Source organism: Scomber japonicus, chromosome 12, assembly GCF_027409825.1.
Source record: "Scomber japonicus isolate fScoJap1 chromosome 12, fScoJap1.pri, whole genome shotgun sequence".
Classification (NCBI taxonomy): domain Eukaryota; kingdom Metazoa; phylum Chordata; class Actinopteri; order Scombriformes; family Scombridae; genus Scomber; species Scomber japonicus.
The window spans coordinates 28,292,548-28,315,683 of NC_070589.1; the positions used below are offsets into that span (position 1 = coordinate 28,292,548).

The window sequence follows — 23,136 nt, forward strand, 5'->3', positions numbered from 1 at the left end:
TACTGTCCCTTGTATGATGAACTGAGAACTCCAATATTTACTGAAATGTGTGTTAAAAACCCAGAAATGTTTTGGTGCTCTGATGAAGACAGAATGGACTGGCTGTTTAACTCTAATGTTTTTAAATTGGCTAAATATGTGTATAATATGTGAAGCCTGGAAAAAGCATCAGGACGGTCTATATGTTTAATTGCTCTAATGCCTGTTATCTCGTTATCTAGTTTCATTTGTTATTATGTGTTCTTTCCTTCTTTTATTTCAGTGTCTTGTAAACCCTTTTGGGCTGGGCACTTCTGGTGCAAGACACGTTAATAAAAATAAATCAATCAATCAATCAATCAATCAATATATTCAAATATATACAAAGTCAGTAGATAAATAAATCAAAGTCCTCACCTCCACAGAGTTTGTTGCCGGAGCGATCACAGTTGAAGTTGTCACACTCGCAGTACTTCCCACTGTAGACCTCTGCAGGGTTTTCTCTTTTCTTGCATTCGCAGGTGCCGCAGACACAGTCTCCGTTACTGCTGCAGATATCTGTACCGTTGTCTTTCCTGCAGTTGGCGTCCAGATCCTCCGTCCGTACTTCGTCTTTGCTGCACTCACAGAGACGCCCGATGCGACCGTCATTACACCTGAAACACAAAATAAGTTAGAGTTAGTTAAGAAGTTAATTCAGTAAGACTTTTGCTATGATTTTGTTATATTCGCATTTAATTATTTGTTTATTTACATATTTAATTAATTAATTAATTTAATTATTTAATTCATTAAATTCATTTTATGTATTTATTTTTATAATTATTTATGTATTTATTTATTTTTATTTTCTATTATTATTTTATCTTAGTTGGTTGTTTATGTGTTTATGTATATACGCCTATATATGCACATTAATATATATTTATTTATTTTTATACTATGTGCATGTACATGTATTTTATTTTTTTTATTTCTATTTTTATTTATTTAATTTTTTCACACTCTTTGTATGTTTATACCTTTCCTTAAAACAAAATAAAACATTTGATCACAAAAAAAAAAAGATTAATTCAATGAGAAAATAAAGATAAATAAAGATGACTGGGAGACAAATACTTACAGGAAGACCACTGGTCTGATTATTTAGAGTTATTATTTGAGTGAGGGAGGTATTATTTCATTTAAAATAGTGAATCTCTCCCCCGCTTCGTACTTACTTGCAGGCTCCACACTCGAAGGTGCCGTTGCCTTCGTGGCACTTGTCACTGTTCTTTTCTCCCGCTTCAGAGCACTCGCAGTTACAGATGAAGTTGAGTTTTACTTCCACCTCTTCTGTGAAGCCCAGCAGTTTGATTTTAATGACCTCCTCTTTGCCGTCTGACGGACACTTCTGAGACTCGACGGAAATCTGAAAGCTCACCTGGGAAGCAGAGGGGAGTTTATAAGCGTCATTAAACCTCATCTGGAGGATGCCTCGAAGCTTATTGTGACATTTTACAGACGTGACTCGTGTGGTGGTTTTCTTTTTTTGAACTTTTCTGTCTTTTTCTCACACAAATAGAGAATTCAAGCGATCTGAAAATTACTGCTACCAGTTTCTGCGTGTTACTGCTGATGAAAACTTTTCTATGAGCATGTGCAGATGAGTCTTCACCTAATTATCAACAGTTACTCACTTAACCTTTACATAATGTTCAGGGTCAAATTTGACCCATTTTTTGACCCATTTTTTATATTCATATTTCCTTTAAGTTGTTATTTTAAAGTAAAAAAGGTGCATAATGTACCTAACTGTTGTTTTATTTAATTTTAGATTACTTGAGAATGATTATATGTACCTCGTCTCCGATGGAGATGTTGGAGCACTTCCTGCCGTTCTCGCCGGTTCCCTGCACACCGTTCTTACAGAAGGACTTGTAGCTGATTGAAACTCCTTCTGGCAGCTTGCTGTTCTCCAGAATGACTTCAGATGACAGAGACTGTCCAGAAGAAAAAGAAAGAAAGACAGAATATTTTACTACCATCTGTACACGAGCCTTCTGACATGTGGAAACTCAGACGCTACTGCTGAGTTGTTCTTTTTGGGCTTAACTATTTAACTCCAGGAGGAAGGAGGCATTGTGATATTGCCTCCAGTTTGTCAGTTTTAATTGACTTTTATTTTTTAGCTACAGGATTTTTTGGTCGTGTTTCAATTTGCAAAGTCTTATCCTCACTGAAGCTACAAAAAAAAAGAGAAATATTAGAGCTGAGCAAGTTACCATGACGATAGTTTTTAATTATTAGTCAGTAAACTCAGCATCGTCTGACGCAGGCTGGAAACTCTGCACTTTTATTTACAGTTAAAAGATTTTGCCATGTGTTTCAGCTTCTGTCGAACTAACAGAGCTGCGGCGGCTTCCTGTTTAAGATTTTCAAAATAAAACCTTTGTTATTGAGCGCTATCTCATTATTATTATTATCAAATTTCGATTAATTGAGCAGCCTTATTTCATTCCATCATTCAGGTTTCAAATGGTTCGTATAAAACAAAGAAATTAAAACTTGTTATCTTCTTGTAAATGATGTGAAGATGTTGCAGCTTGACTCACGTTATAAGCATCAATAATGAGTTTTATCACGTTGCTGGAGTTGGACGACAGAGTGCCAACAGCGGATTTGGGAATGAGATTTTTCAACTCCTGTAAGAGACACAAAAGGATCAAGGTAAGATTATAATTTTTTTTTTTTAAAAGTGCATCTTAGCGTTGAAAGACTTTTAAAACAATACTCAAACTCTACCTTGTAAACAGGCTGGAATTCCTCCGTGACGGCAAAGATGGTCTGAATGTTGTGGTCGCTCAGTTTCTGGACCAAATGGGCGATGGAGGGGTAGTCCTGTTAAAGAATGAATCAATATATTAATAACAGAAGAAATGAGCAACCATTTCAGAGCACAGACTGTTTGTTAAGCCAGGTTTATAGCACTGCTTCATACTACTTGACGCTGTCACCTGACCTGCACCTCTAAAAAATTTTAACTATGCATTAAAGCGACACAGATTGCAAAGGCTGCAATTAATCTGCATGACATCATTCCCAGCATTTTGGCTTTTCCGGCTTCCCCCTTTTGCCATACCTCCATTTTTAAAACGTGTCGGAGTTATATCGTTCCTAAGGTATGAGCTGGTCAGGAACACCTCAGGTGGTGCAGCTGCAGCGTAGAGTATTACGACCCCTCACACTGTCATTACAGTGTATATTCAGGTTAAATTAACATGTCTGTCTTTATTTCTCTTCCTTTTAGGAACATTTTAGAGCTGTAATCGCTGCAAAGGCTGCGATTAATATGCACAACATCATTCCCGGTATTTTGGCTTTTCCGGTTTCCTCCTCTTGCCAAACCTCCGTTTTTAAATAGTGTTGGAGTTTTGTCATTTTTGAGTGAAAAGAAAACATGGACCAAGTAGAAGAACGCTTGATTGAGGAGGTGCAGAAGTACGAGCACTTCAACTACGAGGTAAACAAACCATAAACGACTTTCACATTAGACCCTTCAGGAACTTCACACCAGCATCATTCAGCCCCGATGAAGAACTTTGGCAGGTTAACCACGCCATTGAGTTGATGCAGTACTATAAACTTGGCTTTAACATGCACAAAAAGACAATATTCCTACTAAACATAGCTAATAAATATTAATATCCCACTACTAGTCTTGTTGATATATTGTTGGCTTGTATATTCATTCACAAATCAACTATATAGGAACAAAAAGACATTTAAAAAGGTCCCTTTTTGGGTTTTGGAGAACATTTTCTAATATTTTATAGACCAAACAACTCATTGATTAATCAAGAAAATAATCAACAGATGAATAAACAGATATATATCAGTATTTATGATGTCCTACAAGTGGTGATATTTTTTTTTAGATATATAGGCAGCATTTTATGTATATCTGATCCTTCGTCTTAATTCATGTTTAATATATGTACATGTGTATGTTTTTTGGTTCTATGTATGTTTTACATAAAAGTTATAATTATTTAATTCCCATTACTGTTTCAGTTCACTGATTTAAAGTTATTGTTAAACTGTAACTGAACATCACAGCCTCCCATATACATCTTTGTCACATGTGTGTTTGTATATATATATAAGATTATATGTTGAGATATCGATATCAGAGCTTTTGTAATATCCTTAATATCGGTATCAGCATCAGCCCCAAAAACCCTGTATCGATCAGTCTCTCATAAATACTGCATCTCTAGTCGCAGCTTTTAACATCGACAAGAACCTGAGTCCATTATTGAAAAGGTCAAGCTGAAAAACGGCACACCTGCTCACTCAACTCTCCCCACACACATTAAGCATCTTAAATAAATGATAAACTTCATACATACATAGTAGTGGCTCATGGTGTACATGTTGTTCTCCAGATGACACTTTCCATCGTTGGGCAGGACGATGCCGCCCAGCTTGCCATCTCCAGCAAAGTGGAAACCGGCATCGGTGGAGAACACCAGCAGGCGAGTCACGTTCCTCCAGCCGATTTGATCCTGGAAAGACAAGAGACAAAGAAAAGGAGGAATATCATTAATATTTTATATAAATGTTGAAGCCTCTATCGCCTCCTAAATACAGTGCAATGGAAAAATACATCTAAATGTTCTAATATTACAAATAACTACTACAAATCTAACCCAACCCTTCTCACTAGGGATGTGCATGAGCCCATTTTTTGGGACTGACTTACCGAATATTCACTGCAATGCTGACATTCACAGGAGCTAAATAGATAATGCGTCCAAAATTAACTTTAAATATTCATAACTGTACAAACTTGTATTTATTTAACTGATAATCAGCTTTCATTTATTTATAGAAACACATTAATTAAATTTTTTTACAGGCTTACAGATCTCTAAAAATAAAAGAACGTGGATTTTTTTCCATCGCTGAGCAGATCCTTTATAATCATGTTAGCAATAAGAGACATAATGTTAGTTTCCTCTCTGAGACTTTTGTCACACTTTCGAGGAGCTGTTCCAGTTGTTGACGCTCTAGTTTGGTGATTAGCTTAATGTTCGTCTCCTTCAGTAACTGTCGGCAACTTTTTCACGAGTCAGCATTTTTTCCACGCTGAACTTTTTGTGTGGCTTCGTCTGCATCATGTTCCTTCCAGTCAGCTAGCTAGCAGGCTAACTTACTACCGAGTCAAAGTAACCGAGGGCAGCAGTAAAAATTCACTCTCCTGTCAGACTCCACTTCTAGATAAGGTGGGAGGTGCTTTACAAAAACTTAGAGCTCCCCCTAGTGGCTGAAAGTGAGAATTGCTCTGTAGTAGTTGCTAATGAACTCTTCATAGTAGACTACACAGCTCAACTCTTCATTTAAGTTTTTCAAAAGACAAAAAAAACCCCACTAAGGTCGACTTTAGACCCTGCAAACTACTATTCGACTATTCGGCTTTAATGACACGTTCCTACTTCTCACCTCGCAGACCGCCACCTGCATGATGGCATCGAAGCCCCCCTCTGGAGAGTCCAGGTTTCCAGAGATCTGCTGCTGACTGACCAATCGGTTAAAGTCGTCTCCCTTGTCCGTCAGCTTCAGGACGTTCTTGTAGCTGAAGGGGCTGGTGCAGTTCTGGTTCCCTGTGCAGGGGTTGATGAGCCTGGCGGGAGTGGTGCTGATGTAAGGCATGACGGTCTTCTCCACAAAGGAGCCGAACCCTAAACGGAGGGAGGAAATAAATAAAAGGTAAATATGTTTTAGTGTTGTAAAAAGCTTTTCTCTGTGATTATAATCCTTTTTAATGGGAGTCAAAGTTCTTCCTCACCGATCCTGAAATCTGAGGTGATGCCCTGCATTTCCTTCATGAGGTCGGTGCCGAGGTTCTTGACGTTTTCCAAATCGTCCTTCATGGAGAATGACAGGTCCATAAGGTAATACAGGTCGATGGGGTAATCCTCAGCACGCTTGAATGTCAGATTGAAAGTCTGCGGCTCACCTGAGAGAGATAAAGATCACACTTTTTTTAGGAAAACTTGAGAGATTATGAACATTTCAACGTGCCTGTACCTCACCGTTTACTGTTACTACTTAAAAAACACACACAATGCCCCATCAAAATAAAATACCCCCTTACAACAATTCATAATTTTTATATTATGCAGAATTTTCTTTTTTCCTCCGATTTATTTATGAATTTAAAATGATCACAATATACTGTAATAATTTAAAAGATTGTTATTGATTCATTTTAACTAACTGCTATATTAATTAATTGTTTATTATATGTTGTATAACTGGTTGAAACACCTAATCACATTACAAAAAAAACCTGTTATCACTATGTAGCAAGATAATAAAATAAGTACAATTTTTTTTTTTTTAATCTCTAAATTTGGCAATTACCCTTTGTCTCACTACTGTCCCTCAAAATAATTTACAATTTAATTCTAATATAAAGGGTTTTATTTTGAAAGTGTGGCTTTAATGTTACTTTAATTATCCATTTTGTACTTTTTCCAGAGCTGCAATTAATTGTGTTAAACTTTCTTTCTCCTCCACAGATTTCCTGATGAAGAGCAGTGACCATTCACAAAAATAGATTTACTCTTAAAAACATGCATCAGTAAACACTTTCTGATTCTGCTACAGTCATTGAATAATTACCAGATCTGAGTGTCAGGCTGAGTTTCTGGGGTTGGATCTGCGTGATCTCCTCAGGGCTCAGTTTCTCGGCTACGTCCTTCTTGCGGTTGGTGACGTTCTTGTTCTGGACTATCACGTACTTTCCGCGGGGGTTTTCAATTTTGGCCTTGTCACACTTTCTGGCTATGAGAGACTGGATGTCATCGCAGCGGGCCGACTTGGACTCACCTTCAGAGAGGAAATTCTGTGAAATAGACAAAAAAGTAGTTATGAGAATTATCTGAGGGGAAATCTCTACCACACACCTGACTGATCTTCTAAATGCTTCCTCTGAGGTGAAAACTTGCTATTTTGAGGGTCTAATCTGTGACAAAAAATAATCTTAAAAGCATCGAGCCACATAAAACCAGATATACAGGAGGTGTCTGGTGCGTTCAGGTCACTACAGCTGATACAAAGTCATTTTCACTGGTGGTAAATGTGCATAAACATCTGGAAAGTGTTGTAAATGTGCATTAAAAAAACATGTTGACAACTTATTCTGACAAACATAACAGGAATAAAAGGACAAAAAACTTAATCTGTCACTTTTCATTTTCACATATTTTAAAATATGAAAACTAATTCAGTCAGTTAACCCTCCTGTTGTCCCCGAGTCAAGGAAGGAAGGGAGCAACACGGAAGGAAGGGAGGGAGGAAGGAAGGGAGGAAGGAATGAAGAAAAGGAGGGAGGAAGGAAGGAAGGAAGAAGGAAGGAAAGGAGAGAGGGAGGAAGGAAGGAAGGAACGGAAGGAGGGAGGAAGGAAGGAAAGAAGGAAGGGAAGGAGGAAGGAAGGTAGGAAGGAAGGAAAGAAAGGAGGGAGGAAGAAAGGGAGGAAGAAGGAAGAAAGGGAGGAAGAAGGAAGAAAAAGAGGAAAGAAGGAAGAAGGAAGGAAAGAAGAGAGGGAGGAAGGAAGGTAAAAGGAAGGAAAGGAGGGAGGAAGGAAGGAAGGAAAGGAGGGAGGAAGGAAGGAAGGAAATTGATTCGCTGAAATTGATCTATTTAGTGTAAAAAAACAAACAGCTTTAAATGATCTAGTTTGTAGGTTACTGTTGCCAGGCAGCAGCAGGAGAGGAGAAACAGATGAGCAGGAGGCCGAGTTAAGAATATAGATTGGATGCACATGATCTCCACCAAAGGCACGAGGAGAGATGAAGAACTGGAGACAATGAGTTCAGTCAAAACTAAAATAGTCCTTTTGACCTAATTCTTTCAAAACCACATGACCCACAGTAGCAGTTTTTTTATATACTCCTCCTCTGCATCGACTCTTACTCATCAGATAAGATCAATTCAGGAGTTTTGAAAACCACAGATATGTGAGAGTCAGTCTGCAGGGCGACTGTTCTCAGCAGTGGAAACGAGAGCAATCTGTCTGTGTTGTTTAACTCTGATGTGATTTATTGAAGATTTGAACAATAACGACCACTGATATGATAATAAACTCTAAGTATGAGATGATTAAGTTAATGTGGAGTCACAATTTTTCATATCTGACTTAAATCAACAGTCAAGTGTCGTTGAAACTAGGGCTGAATCAAATATCATGATACTTCTGACCAAATGCTTCAATATGGATATTTTGGCAGTATTATAGGGATGACTATCGGCACTTTCATAAAATATTTACACAATGAGATTTTTGATAAATAATCATTAGTAATGTGGATAATAATGTAAAGTGGATAAATTTCATCCAGTTTCAATAAAGCACTCCTTTTTTTCACTCCTTGTTGGCAGAGCAGAACTATTGCTGGGGGGGGCGGGGGGGGGGTGCTATATTTTTGAATGGCAGCAGATAACAGAACTGTCTTAAGCTCAGAAAATGACATTTTTACTGTAATTCAGCCTTTAAAAGCAGGAAAAGACATTTATCCCATATGAAGATATTAGGATATTCAAAATCTAAGACGATATCTATAAAATATCATGATATGGATTTATTGCCCAGCCATAGTTGGAACGTGCTTTTCTTAGCTGTAATCATTCCTCCTGTTCATACTGTCCATCTAAAGAGACGTGATTGATGTAGATTTCAATGTAAGTGATGGGACAGATCCACAAACTTCGTTCTTGAGAAACAACGTATTTAAAAAGATATGAGACTTCAGCCATCCGATGAAATGGATAGTCCAAAAAAAAATATGAATGATTAAAAACATATGGTATGATACTTTTTTTTACCTGAATCAGAGTATCTTTGGATTATTTGTTTTAAATATATAGACACCAGTATCTATGACCTCATATTGTTGTACGCAGGCTATTTGAAATGCTTCAATTTAACCTTCCTGTCGTCCTCCTGGGTCAAATTGACCCCGTCTGTTTTGACTGTTCCTTCTTTCCTCCCTTCCTTCCTCCCTCCCTTCCTTCCTTCCTCCCTTCCTTCCTTCCTTCCTTCTTTCCGTCTGTCCTTCCTCCCTCCCTCCTTCTCTCTTTCTTTCCTTCCTCCACCCCCTTCCTTCCTTCTGTCCTTCCTTCCTTCCTTCCTTCCTTCCTTCCATCTCTCCTTCCCTCCTCCCCCCCTCCCTTCCTTCCTTCCTTCCATCTCTCCTTGCCTCCTTCCTTCCTCCATCCTTTCCTTCCTTCTTCCTCCCTTCCTTCCTTCCTTCCTCCTTTCCTTCCTCCCTCCCTCCTTTCCTTCCTTCCTTCTTCCTCCCTTCCTTCCTTCCTTCCTCCCTTCCTCCCTCCCTTCCTTCCTTCCTCCCTCCCTTCCTCCATTCCTTCCTTGACTTGAGGACAACAGGAGGGTTAAAGCATTTTAAGCTATATATCGATATCATATTGATATTGTGATATAAGACTAGATATCATCATAGATTTTGGATATGGTGACATCATGATATAGTATAAGTGTCTTTTCCTGGTTTAAAAGGCTGCATTACAGTAAAGTGATGCTATTTTCTGAACTTACATCATTGTTACAGTATCGATCCAGATATTTAGTCATAGATATCATGACATTTGTTCTTGCCTTGATTTCTAAGTGATTGCATTCATTTCTGCACAAGATGAAGATGACGATGAGCAGCAGCTGTGTTTGTTCCCTCAACAATTCAATGATGCCACACAAAGCCACAAAGGAAACCACTCCCCACAGTTTAAGATCTTCTAGATAAGATGTTCATATGATAAAATACTTTGAGTGGCAAAGCTTTAGAAGAGTTAACTCACTTCATCTGTGCACCATCCGCACGACTCGGCGAACTGGATGCATTCCCCGCACGACTGAGCGTTCGCCTTGATGCATATGCTTCCCTCTGCAAAGAGACGACAGGCAGGTTCTTTTTTAAGCCAAGATGACAAAACTGGATTTTCCATTAGTTCAACTAACTCGAAACAGATTTAGTTTTTTTTTTTTTTTTTTTTTTGGCTTTAGAAAAACACAACCCAGGTCAGAAAACTGAGTCATGCTGAGAAAAACTCCTCCAGGCATGTCACCAAATGATGACTTCATCTCATAAAAAAGAAGAAAAAAAAGAAAGACTCCTATCATTAACTGTCATAAAAACACAAATTAAGGAATATAAGATTTGAGAGGAGTAAAATAGATGAAAGGAGAAAAGGATTACAATATGTTTTAACCTTGCTTTGTCTAAAAAAAAAAGGAAATATTTGGATCAATGCAGTTAAAATGAGAGGTGACAAGTCAAAACCTGATAATCAATGGATCTAAAGTGAAATAATGAATACTTTGGAGGCTGAGTTGCACTAGTGTGACTGTAACAGCTGGAAATACATTAAAAATAAGGCTGCTCAATTAATAGAAATTTGATCGTGATTACGATTTAGGGGCCAAACGATCTCAAAACTAATAAAATCGGGGGGAAACTATTTTTAATAATAATAATAATGAGATAGCGCTCAATAACAAAGGTTTTATTTTGAAAAGCTTAAACCAGAAGCCGCTGCAGCTCCGTTAGTTTGACAGAAGCTGAAACACACGGTGAAATGTTTTAACTGTAAATAAAAGTGCAGAGTTTCCAGCCTGCGTCAGACGATGCTGAGTTTACTGACTGATTATTAAAAACCAGGAAGTGATGTGTGAACTGTCGTCATGGTAACCCGCTCAGCTCTAATATCTCTGCACATGTTCTGCTGTGTGTTGCGTTAAGCGGCAGATAAAAGGCTGCTGCTGGGAGAGAACATTAATTAAGCCGGACGGAAAAGAAATGTTTTAATAATCGTGATTTCAATTTTGACCCAAATAATCGTGATTATGATTTTTTCCATAATCGAGCAGCCCTAATTAAAAGCTGTAGTTCAGATAAGAAACAGAAATGGATGAGATTTGCAGGTTCTTACCTTGCTGCGTCCGGTCGGCCCAGAGGAGCGCCGGTAACGTCACTAACACAAGTAACTGTAGATTCATCTGGAAACAAGAAAAGTATATAAGATTACTTTGTGCTGGAAGTTAAAACATGAATGAAACACAGCGGAGTAAAGGTTCAACACATTTAATTATCAGTTGTACATTTCCGATGCAGCTGTGTAGGAAATGTGTCATATGGAACAGATATATATAGAGTGTGTGTGTGTGTGTGTGTGTGTGTGTGTGTGTGTGTGTGAGATAATCGTGCATTTTGTCTTCATTGCAGAGCTTTAACCCTCCTGTTGTCCTCGAGACAAGGAAGGAAGGAAGGATGGAAGGAAGGAAGGAAGGAAGGAAGGAAAGGAGGGAGGGAGGGAGGAAGGAAGGAGGGAAGGAAGGAAGGAAGGAAAGGAGGGAGGGAGGGAGGGAGGAAGGAAGGAGGGAAGGAAGGAAAGGAGGGAGGAAGGAAGGGAGGAAAAGAAGGAAGGAAGGGAGGAATGAAAGGATGGAGGAAAGAAGGAAGGAAGGAAGGTAGGAGGGAGGGAGGAAAGAAGAAAGGAAAAGAGGAAGGGAGGAAAGAAGGACAGAAGGAAGGAAGAAAGAGAGAGGAAGGAAAGAAAGAGAAGGACAGATGGAAGGAAGGAAGGGAGGAAGGAAAGAAGGAACAGTAATAACAGATGGGGTCAATTTGACCCGGGAGGACGACAGGAAGGTTAATATCTCATGAGTGATCTATAGTGAGAGATAAATCTAAGACATGAAGTTAAGTTTGTTCAGCTGATTGAATGATTCAGTGTTGAGATGATTGAACGTGTTTTCTGCCCCAAACTATGAATGAATCTATGTTTTCTTTAAGGAGCTCTAATGTAAACTAGATGTGGATCACCAGGGTCCAGATCTCTATTAATTATAAAACCCTCAGCTTTCAGCATCTCTCTCTTTCTCTCTTTTCCTCCCACACGTCTACAACCTATTTTTCTTCATTTGGGGTTTTTCATTAGTTTCTATCCATCAGCTCACACTACATTATTCTCACAAGTCAACATCAGAGGTACTGTTTTGATAATCAATTCATTGTTTAGTTAATAGTTGTTTTTTCTTCTTTTTAAAGTGAGTTGGATCTGACGTCATCTGCCGTGTGTTTGATACCTGAACCTTTTCTTCCTTATTGATTGATTATTGATTATTGATAGGATCCATGTTTTTCTGGTGTCAGTCAATGCAAATGTTCACTTTGACATTTTCAATATATTCATTTCTTTTTAAAAACTTTATTACATGTATATTTTGTACATTTCAGTTTTTATTGATTAAGTAAAGAGACATTCCTCCTCATCTGGTTATTTATTGATCTTTTAACTTATTTTTTATTTTTTGGACAAAACAAGACAAAGACACCTTCAACTCACTTTAAATATTGATTCCCTGATAACATGTAGATACTTTAGAAATATCATCTTACATTTAAAATGTTTTGTTAATATAACTGCTTTGTTTTTTTAAAAATGAATCCTCAGTTTTTTTCCAGAGAAACTAAAATGAAGTTTAATGATGATGATGATTTGAAGACGTCACCCTGGACTCCATTTTTCTGACCTTTTATAGACAACACATCTATTTGCTTCATCGAAAAGAAATGGAAATACTCATCAGTTGAATAAATAATGGAAATAATCAGTCAGGATCCACATGTTCCCTCCTGATGCCACTGACTAACACACCTCATGTCTCTGTGTAATACAGCATACAGCTGCACTGAGGACACTTTAACCTCTTTAATAAGTTCATACACACTTAAATAAACTATTATACTGTTAATTACACCATAACTCAAATGTTCTTATAGCTCCTGGTGACTCTTAACCTTCCTGTCGTCCTCCCGGGTCAAATTGACCCCATCTGTTTTGACTGTTCCTTCTTTCCTCCTTTCCTTCCTTCCTTTCCTCCCTCCTTCTCTTTCTTTCCTCCCCCTACCTTCCTCCCTTCCTTCTTTCCTTCCTTCCTCGCTCCCTCCTACCTTCCTTCTTTCTTTCCTTCCTTCCTTCCTTCCTCCTACCTACCTTCTTTCTTTCTTTGCTTTCCTTCCTCCCTCCTTTCCTTTCTCCCTTCCTTCTTTCTTTACCTCCTTCCCTTCCTCCCTCGTTTCCTATCTTCCTCCTTCCTCCGTTCCATCCTTCCTCTGTTCCATCCTTCCTTCCTTCTTTCCTTTCCTCCCTCCCTCCTTCTCTTTTCTTTCCTCTGTCCTTCTTTCCTTCCTTCCTCCCTTCCTAGCTCCCTCCTACCTTCCTTCTTTCCTTTCTCCCTCCTTTCCTTTCCTTCTTTCTTTCCTATCCTTCCTCCCTCCTTTCCTTCCCTTCCTCCCTTCCTTCTTTTCCTTCCTCCCTTCTTCCTCCATCCCTCCTTTCCATCCCTCCTTGACTCGAGGACAACAGGAGGGTTAAAAAACTGATTATGAATTTAAAATAGATGCCCACAATGAATAAAAAGCTTTTTAAAAGATACTGCATCATGCATCCCCCATCATGCCGAGCGTTGTAAAGAATGTATCCAGACGTTGAGGAGAAATACCTCGAGGACCGTTAGGCAGCAGCAAAGAGGAGCGGCTCTCATTTTGTTTATTCCTAATATGGAGGAATGATTAGCCCGCAATAAGCTGGCATCGCATTTCTGATTGACGTTTGGAAACTTGCATGCCGCTACAGGCCTGCATATATAAAAAAAAACAAAAAGGTGGATAGTTATCTCAATAAGGGCATTTTTAGATAAGGAGAACAGGAGAGAGACAAAAGGAGACTAACAGAGGTTTTAAGAGACATAATAAAAATGTTATGACAAGGAGAGGCTAGTCACGTTTGCTCTTTTAGGTGTTTATCTTCGCCCAGAGTGTTTCACAATGAGTCTAACAGCAGATGTGTAATAATGACTGTAGCAGCAGCAGCAGCCTGGCCAGCAGATTTAAAAACCAAGATGGCCGCAGTGAAGAATTCAAACTAGGAAGGAATAACTGAGGCTTTATTAAGAGGGTCCTCTGATGACGCTCTACCGCAGTGAGCTGGAGCCCGGAGAGCCGAAGCTGCCAAGTATACTCCGACCGGCCTTAACCTCAAAAAACAGCACTTTAATTGCAGCTATGGTCCCAAATCTATACCAGAAAACAGAAAAATGTCTGTCTGTGTGTGTCTGTGTGTGTGTGTGTGTGTGTTCCCATATTTGGTCAGGCTCTTTCATACGTCCTGCTGAATCTCCGGTGACACACTTCCTTGACTCTCTGCCCAACCCTCAAACTCTGAAACTGATTCCAACTCTCTATTTACCCCAGTAAAATAAACAGAGGAAATAAGGTCTGTGATGACAGTAGCTAAGTCAACAGCTGAGAGTCCAAAAATAGACTTAAATCATGTTGAGTCAAATGTGTTAAATTCACACCTCACAAGAAAAAAAAGGAAAGATGTTTTATAACAATCTGTGAGTGATGCTGAGGTATAAAACATTGTGTAGATACAGAGGTTTCGGTCAGAGGGTACAACGCAGCGCTGCAAAAACAACCACATCCTGTCGAATGAGGTCTAATGACCAAATGAAATGAAATGAATTTCCCCCCTTAGAGCTGGGGCGATGGTTATCATACTGCTTGTAGGGAAGAAGTCATGAAATAGAGAGCAGGGGTAGACTCTTAGTTTGCTGTATTTAAGCTAAAAAGTACAATAAATTTCACTCAAAAACCTCAATTTTCATCTTCATGGTGGCACAATATGATATTATAAACACCCAGATTGAAATTATTTACTCCCTTTTCAGAATTTATATGCTAATTAAAGACTTTAAGGCTTGGTTGAAATGTTAAACACGCAACAAACTCCCCAAGCAAGACACTAAATTAGATCAGAGTCGACACCAACTGCAAAAAGCTCTTTCGACACCGTTAAAAAAAAAAAAAAAAAGGCGCCTCCCAAACATTCCTGAAGAGCAGCTTTGTTTGCTGCGCCGGGGCTCGTCCTGCTCAGGGCTGCAAATTGCAGAGAGTTGACAGATTGGAAAAGTATTCAGGGTCTCTTCCAGTGCCTGTGTTGCCATATAACGGCATCGGAGAGGCATTTGGGGGGGGGTAGTCATCTCCAGGGATGACTATGTATGTAGAGGCTTTTTTATTGTACATCTGAATAGAAAAGTCTTCCTTAAAAGTTGAGCCTGATCTACATTTTGACTGTCTTATCTATAAGCTGTGAGTTTTGTGCATGTGGTTAAATTGAACTCTCACCCGCTTCTTCGTTACTTCAAAGAATGAACAGCTGAGAGCAGACGTGGATAACTGAATGGCGGGACATTGAAGTCAAAGTGTGTCTGTCTACCCCCCCACCTCCCCCGCCACAACGTCACAGCTGATAAGAGCTGATATAAGCAGACAGTGTGAAGACTTTGGTAAAACTGCTCCTCTGTTAGACGTGATAAAACAGAAGGGCCGGTTGGTATGTGGTGAACCCAGCAGGAAGCAAGAAGGTCAAAGAAAGCCTGTCAGTGAGTTAGCCGTTAGCCGTAGTTAACTAACGTACCTCCTGGTCAGTGTTTAACACGCAATGTGGGATTTCTAATCAATAGCTTCTTTTATGCATTGAATGAAGTCTCCCAGTGAGAAGTAGACTGTCTGGGCTTTTCACTCAACCACTAAAAGAGCCTCCTGGAAGAGCTTAGAGAGACATACCTAACTTCTTTTGCAATGAGCTAGACAAGACAGTTCAACAGATCCTAATCACATGTTGAATTATGCTGATAAAACTTCCTCTTCTGTCTGTCTGCAAGTTAAGAGACTCATGCTGTGTGTCTCAATTCTCTTACTTCTGTAGTTACACTTAATATTTAGTGTGCATAAGTGCGTTAACACTTAGAGAAGTGTAGGAGAATGCAGCGCACTATAAGTCAAAAAGTTGAGTGTGGACCTATGGACACTTCTCGTCCTCAACGGTCGCCATCTTGGCTACGTAGCGGAAGTGGAGGGACCCATTTTCAAACTGGTAATGGCAGCTGAGAATGGTGTAGCTATGGTGAACATCAAATGTAAGTTATACTTGTGTTTTTGGCATGAAGCACCACTATACTGTTGTCACATATAAGCCATCAGTAGGTTTATGGGGTTAATTTAGGAGTCATGATTCACGTAATTTCACATGATTTGGGAGCGCCAATGATAATGTGAATGCTAACGCTAGCTTTCTAACGAGTTAATCGTCATTTCTGGTAAGTGCACAACGGCTGTGTTTGATTGGAGGTGACGCTAACCTGCCGAAATGTGTGCACAAGTGCACTAATAGTCTTATGTGATTTAAGATAATTAACTTTTATAAATCTACTCCAATGTACTAGATGTAGCAAATTAGCATTTCTTTATAAGGATTTCTTTATAGTACTGGATTTTGATATGGATGTCTTTATAATGTAGTAGATTACAGTACTAGATCTTTATAAAAGGACTAGATGTGCCAGATTATAGTACTAGATCTTTATAAAAGGACTAGATGTGCCAGATTATAGTACTAGATCTTTATAAAAGGACTAGATGCACCAGATTATAGTACTAGATGTACCAGATTATAGTACTAGATCTTTATAAAAGGACTAGATGTACCAGATTATAGTACTAGATGTACCAGATTACAGTACTAGATCTTTATAAAAGGACTAGATGTACCAGATTATAGTACTAGATGTACCAGATTACAGTACTAGATCTTTATAAAAGGACTAGATGCACCAGATTATAGTACTAGATGTACCAGATTATAGTACTAGATCTTTATAAAAGGACTAGATGCACCAGATTATAGTACTAGATGTACCAGATTATAGTACTAGATCTTTATAAAGGACTAGATGTGCCAGATTATAGTACTAGATCTTTATAAAAGGACTAGATGTGCCAGATTATAGTACTAGATCTTTATAAAAGGACTAGATGTGCCAGATTACAGTACTAGATCTTTATAAGGATTTCTTGTGTATGTACTAGATGCAGCATTTCTTTATAAGGACAAAGATCTGCATAAAATCTGCAAATTTGACCAGATTGAAGCTGCAAATGTTTGCTTGAAAATGACAAACGATTCCCTGATATTAAAATAGTTGCGTTCAGATCATTGTTGCATCTCCAGTAAATTATTGCCAGGAATCAGCATTTATAAAACTGCTGGAGGGAAAGTACAGCAGCATGAATCAGCTAAATCTATCATGAATGGTCTGGTTTTAACCCTTAAACCATGAAACACACACACACACACACACACACACAGAGTTGAAGCTACTGTATCTGTCCTACATATCAGTTGGAAGGGAATCAGTTGACTACATATGTGAGTCCGTGCCGCTTCCTGACTCGCAGTAGATACTGATCATTTGTGGATATTAGTTTAACTGTGAGTCAGTCATGGGAAGCAACGCTGATGGCTACATGACTGCTGAGTGGCAGATGACAGGCAAAATTAAAAAAATTTAAAAAAAGGGGGAAGTGTTTTAAAGTCAAGATGAGGTGTCATTTTTTCTCTTACAGTGCCTGAGCTCTCCTCTCTCGCTCCCTCCATCGTCAAACAGAATCTCTCTCTCTCTCTCTCTCTCTCTCTCTCGATGAGTCTATAAGTAGTCAAGAGCCTAATATTTAGATTAGGAGGAGTAAACCGTGTCGAAGCATGACTTTGTATGGTCAGGTTAGAGAAGACAAGAGACGTTGGACGCTTTGTGTTTGGAGCGCTCGATGTCGTCGTGGCGATCTGTCATTTAGAGGTCCACCTGGCTGCTAGGACCCTTTCCAATACGAGTACAGTACTCAGGACAGTGTCATTTCTCAAATAAGGATGTGTGTGTGAGACTGTGATAAACCAAGCAAGGCACGTGTATTATTTTAGTCTCAAAAAAAGGAAGATAAACACTTTAAAATCTGTTTCTTCTTGAGTCAAAGGAGAAGATGTTTTCCTTGTAACTTCTTGTTTATGTGTGTTCACAGTAAAAGATGTTTGTGCTGAAACATGTGGAAACAAGTATGATTCAGCAGCATAGTTCAGTTTTACACAGTGGAGGAACGGAGGGGGGGAGGGTGGGGTGGGGGGGATGAATCAGAAGGATGGTTTATCAAGAATTTCTTCCCAACAGCTGCTGCAAAGAGCCGACTGAAACTTAATCCTCTCCTCTGCAGCAGCGCTCCCTGTTCTGTTACGCTCCGTTGCCCGCCGTCGGCTTCAGACAGGTCAGAGGTGTTCTCATTCAGACTCCAAATCTGAAACTACTCCTCTGGGGAACACAGAGCCAAGCTTTTTTATTTTTATTTCTCCCGATTGTAAATTCACCGAGAGACAGAGAGGCATTCCTCGACTCGTGCGTGCGTCTCTAGCTTTTCTTGTAAAAGAATCGAGGCCCTGTGTGTGTGTGTGTGTGTGTGTGTGTGTGACGTCTCCTCCCACTCCGACAAACAGGAATTCCTTTGGTGACGTTTGGGTCGTGATGGAGAGGCGGCAGACGGCTGATCTAATGGATGATCAGGGAGCGGATGTTTGAGAGTCTCGAGTAACAAATCAGCGTGAATAGAGAATGATGATTCAGAAGTACAGACTAAGCAAAAAAAAAAAACTTTAGACGGTTTGCAACACTATACTGAAGTAGATATCTATTAGTTTTTGCCAGTAAGGGTTTAGTACGCAATTAATGCCAACGTTACACATCAATGAAGAGAACTGCTGTCTGGATTTGTACATTTATGTGATGTAGCACATTCACTTCTTCATTTTTCCAGGTATTTGATTAGTTTGGTTTAGTTTAGTTTAGTTTATTTGGATCCCCATTAGCTGTTACCCATGGCAACAGCTCCTTTTCCTGGGGTCCATGTTAAAATAAATAATTTGTTCACAGGATTGTCCAAAAATATAGATCAGCATATTTGTATTTTGTTTGCAAAAGATCTTTAATTTAATCACTACATCAGGATATAAATTAACATATCTATATGCACTCAGTTGCTATGGCTACAATAAAGTTAAGTTCGCTATAACAGCCTTGCAATGAAATCCGCCTTAATGAAAGTTATAATGTTCATTTTAGTGGTGAAAGTGTTTTATTTTAGTAAGTTTGAACAGTTTGCATGTGTCTGTCTATGTGTATTTGTCTCCATGGTAACTAATCAGAGCAGCATGCTGAGATATCAGAAACAAAAGTTAGAAAAAGTAAAAACAAAAGTCACTAGGTGGGGCATGTATGAAAAAAAGAAATCCAACATGTGTAAGATGTCACGTTAAAGTTAGTTTCATAATCACCAGCTGCACATATATTTTACCCAATAAACTCAATAACTAATCCATGTTCATTTAAATTAGTTTAAAGTTCATAATGCCAAGTTGGATCTGGATCTTCCTTCCTTCCTTCTTTCTCTCTTTCTTTCCTCCCCCTACCTTATCTGTATCCTCAATTGTTTTCTATTGGGATACATCTTGGGGGGTTTCTATATAAACCTAATTCTATATAGGCTTAATAATACATAGACATATTTGTATCAGTGGGGATATAATATGGTACTTAAAAAAAAAAAAAAAAAAAAAAGACAGTCCTTGACCTCATGTCACCCTTTCAACCCACTCTGTGTAAACCAATGTTCAAAGAAAAAAAAAAGGATCATTTTTCACTTAAAGCAGAGCTGTGATTTCAGTGACACTAAAACTCAGGAGGTGAACTGGAGGTTTCGACTCAGTCTGAGCTAATTAGTCACCGCTGCTTCTTTTGCTTTCTTTGTCTCGTTCTCTGTCTGCTCAAAGATGGTGTACGATTGCTTTCAGTTTTATTATTAAGTAGGCAAACTCATTGAGAAAAACCTCTGGAGCAGTAGACTTCCTGTTTACTATTGGGGAGAGCTTAATAAGGACCACTGACTAACATTACTGCTAACATTACTCACTACTTTAACAGTGAGTAATATAACATGTTCAATTCAATAAAACCATAAACTTGCCCTTATCTGGGGAGCGGTCAAGTGATAAGACTGGAAGAGTTTCATCACCTAGCGGCATATATGTAGTTCATATCCGGCCGTCATTAAAGTGAAAGAGCTGCATTATCTGATTAAGAGCTAACTATGTTTTCAGGGCTGTGCATATTATCTGCCTTCCTGACCTCACAGTGACATGTTTCTGCAGCTTGTAGGATGCTGCACAGACAAGCCCGGTGTTGTGTCAAAGGTGGAGTGAAAAAGCACATCTGTGAACGGTTAGTTACTCTTTACAAAGTGCATGTTCAGACTGAGGGGGGGGGGGCGAGGCACAGTTCAACAAATAGGCTGATAACCTTCCTGCATATGGCTGAATTAATGGTTTAGTGTTGTATAGGAGCACAATTGATCAGATGGATGCAGGATTTAGTCTCCCTTTATGTGTCTCATTGGATTTAGTCTCCATTTATGTGTTCATGAAGTTCAAAGTTCAGTTCAATGCTGTTCAATGACAATAAGAAAGGCACTGAACTGAGTTATCTGCAACATTTAATGTCTCATTGGAGAAAAACTAAAACTATTTTGCAGATTAAGCATCAACCAGATCTGATGTGACAGTCGCAGGTATGTTTACATGTTTTTTCTTTAGCTGCCGAGCATGCTAACAGATATAAGCAGTGCACTTTTCCCCCCGCTGGTGAATGTTTGTTTGGTGGCTCGTTCAACAATCTTTGCTGCAGGACCAGACATGTACGTTCAGGTTTGGAAGTTATCATCAAGTGTTGATAAGTGGACACAGGGCTAGTTTATCATTCACTACCATGCTGAGAGAAAGAATGGATCATGCCTCATTTTGCACATTTAATTTAGCAACTGAGTATTGAATGTTGTCTCCATTTAAAAATATGGGAAAAATGATCATGATAAGATTCATTTCACCCCTTATTTGGACTTTAGTAACACCAGGTTTAATATTATGGTTTCTTTTTTAAATGCCAAAGTGACAACATACACTTTTTTGTTGTTTTGGTTTTTTTTAAACATACATATGCTCCTGCACACTGTCTCACTTACTGTTGCTTATTTTATTAAATTACTACATCGCTTCAATATATTCAATTTAATATGCATAAAAGAGCTGCTTCAATCATCCGACGAGAGGACCTGAGAGATCACTGACTAACTGATGAACATCTGGGTTACTACAAATAGTGCACGTCGCCTGTCAAATAATAGAATATGAAAATGAGAAAGAAGAAAAAAATGATAAAAATGGTAAAATGCAATAGATGAACAGTACGATTAAGGATGTGTTGTCACCTGATCATAAAATATTACATCAATCGGTGGTCAACATACAACATAAAAAGACCAAACCAGTAAAATGTAATTAAAATGAGACTATACTCTGCAGCTCTACCCCCCCCCCCCCCCCCCCCCCCCCCCCCTCAATAAATATCTTCATAAAGAGAGCGACAGAGCGAGTGCAGACTATTTCCTGTCAAATGTTTTGCTGATGTGTTGCTTCCTCTCATGCACACACTGGCGGAAAAAAAAAAGAAAAAAAGAAAAAAATGACACAGGTGTCCAAACAAATGAGATCATTTCAAGTCATCTGGCAGCCGAATCAGCAGTTTAAAAAATGTACCAGTGTCACGACACCGCAAATTTTATACAAGCAGTACAAGAAATCAACAAAAGGAAGTCCAAACATTTAAAAAACAACAACAAATTGAACTGGACTGAACCATCATGAGAAGATTAGTAAAAGCCACCATAAGTCCTGCTGGTTTCTCCAGTGGTTCTCTGTATCTGGTGGTTTACCGCACTGTCCGACACCAAGCTTTTTTTCTTAAGAAACCAGAAGTCAAAGTTTCAAACACATCAATTCACTCCCACACAACTGTGAAATGGTATGTTGTTGCTTCAGTCCAGAGTATCATTTTACAAAACATGCCCAAAAACACAGCTGCAGTTTACAGAACGCACATTTCCACAAATATTCAACACTAATTGGGTTTTGTTTTTCCTTTTTTTAAATTATTACTACATGAATCTTTTTGTTTGGTATGTTATGTTGACAAGTGGGAACATTTTCTATGTAATTAAACACAAATGAGTCTCTCTCTTATTGTTGGTGCTTTGCTTTATCCAGCAGACTACAGAGCACCACATTTACATCTGGGTCATAATACTAGGTGTGGCAAGTCTTGGTAAAGCTTCAACAATCATCAATTAACCCTCCTGTTGTCCTCAAGTCAAGGAAGGAAGGGAAGAAGGAAGGAAAGGAGGGAGGGAGGGAGGAAGGGAGGAAAGAAGGGAGTAAAGGAAAGAAGGAAGGGAGGAAGGAAGGAAGGAGGGAAGGAAGGAAAGTAGGAAGGAAGGAAGGAAGGAAGGAAGGAAGGAAGGAAGGAAGGAGGGAAGGAAGGAGGGAAGGAGGAAGGAAAGGAAGGAAGGAAGGAAGGGGAATGAAGGAAGGAAAAAAGAGAAGGAGGGAGGGAGGAAGGACAGAAGGAGGGAAGGAGGGAAGGAAGGGAGGAAGGAAGGAAGGAAGGGAGGGAGGAAAGAAGGAACAGTCAAAACAGACGGGGTCAGTTTGACCCGTGAGGACGACAGGAAGGTTAAACTTTAATCTTTAAGCCTATAAAATATCAGGCAATAGTAAACGAGGCCCAACCCAATTTGGCTAATCTCAAAGTATCATCTTAACATCTTAACAGTCTTGGAGGCATTTTTTGAATTATAAGTGAATTAAATGATCAACGATTCATTTTCTGTCAGTCAACTAATCATTTCAGTACTTATCTTATAACCTCCAGAACCACAAAGTTAAAATTGTAGTATTTCAAAATGATTCGTGGTTGATTTGAACCATGATAAGTCCATCATGAGTCATAACTGATTTCACCAATATACCTCAAATGTGATTATAGTAAATGTGGTTTTGTGATATTAGACAGGTCACAGGTGCACATATGGCTGTGTATTTGGACTTCATTACTTATTAATAATATGACTCAATATGGAAAACTGTGCATCTTATTTAATCTTTAATCTCATAGTTCAGTATTCAAAATCATATTTTTTTTGCCACATTTAACATTTGAGAAGTATTTTCATGAGAAGGGTTTCATGTAAAAGTAAAACATAAGTGCTGAAACTCCTGTATTATATTAACTGCTGGTATTAAAATTTACAGCTGGT

The 23,136-nt window shown here is 38.8% G+C and overlaps 1 protein-coding gene across 1 annotated transcript in view; it reads right to left on the reverse strand.

Moving 5' to 3' along the window:
* Positions 1-23,136, reverse strand: part of LOC128369409 (integrin beta-1-like) — a 37,024-nt gene that overhangs the window by 7,972 nt on the left and 5,916 nt on the right. Inside the window, exons 2-12 of the mRNA XM_053330447.1 lie at positions 10,973-11,039; positions 9,842-9,927; positions 6,649-6,871; positions 5,810-5,980; positions 5,464-5,702; positions 4,371-4,526; positions 2,764-2,859; positions 2,574-2,663; positions 1,821-1,961; positions 1,200-1,402; positions 397-635 (exon numbers count right to left, since the gene is read on the reverse strand). Of these exons, the coding sequence (XP_053186422.1) occupies positions 397-635; positions 1,200-1,402; positions 1,821-1,961; positions 2,574-2,663; positions 2,764-2,859; positions 4,371-4,526; positions 5,464-5,702; positions 5,810-5,980; positions 6,649-6,871; positions 9,842-9,927; positions 10,973-11,039 (1,711 nt within the window). The remainder of the gene's footprint in view (positions 1-396; positions 636-1,199; positions 1,403-1,820; positions 1,962-2,573; positions 2,664-2,763; positions 2,860-4,370; positions 4,527-5,463; positions 5,703-5,809; positions 5,981-6,648; positions 6,872-9,841; positions 9,928-10,972; positions 11,040-23,136) is intronic.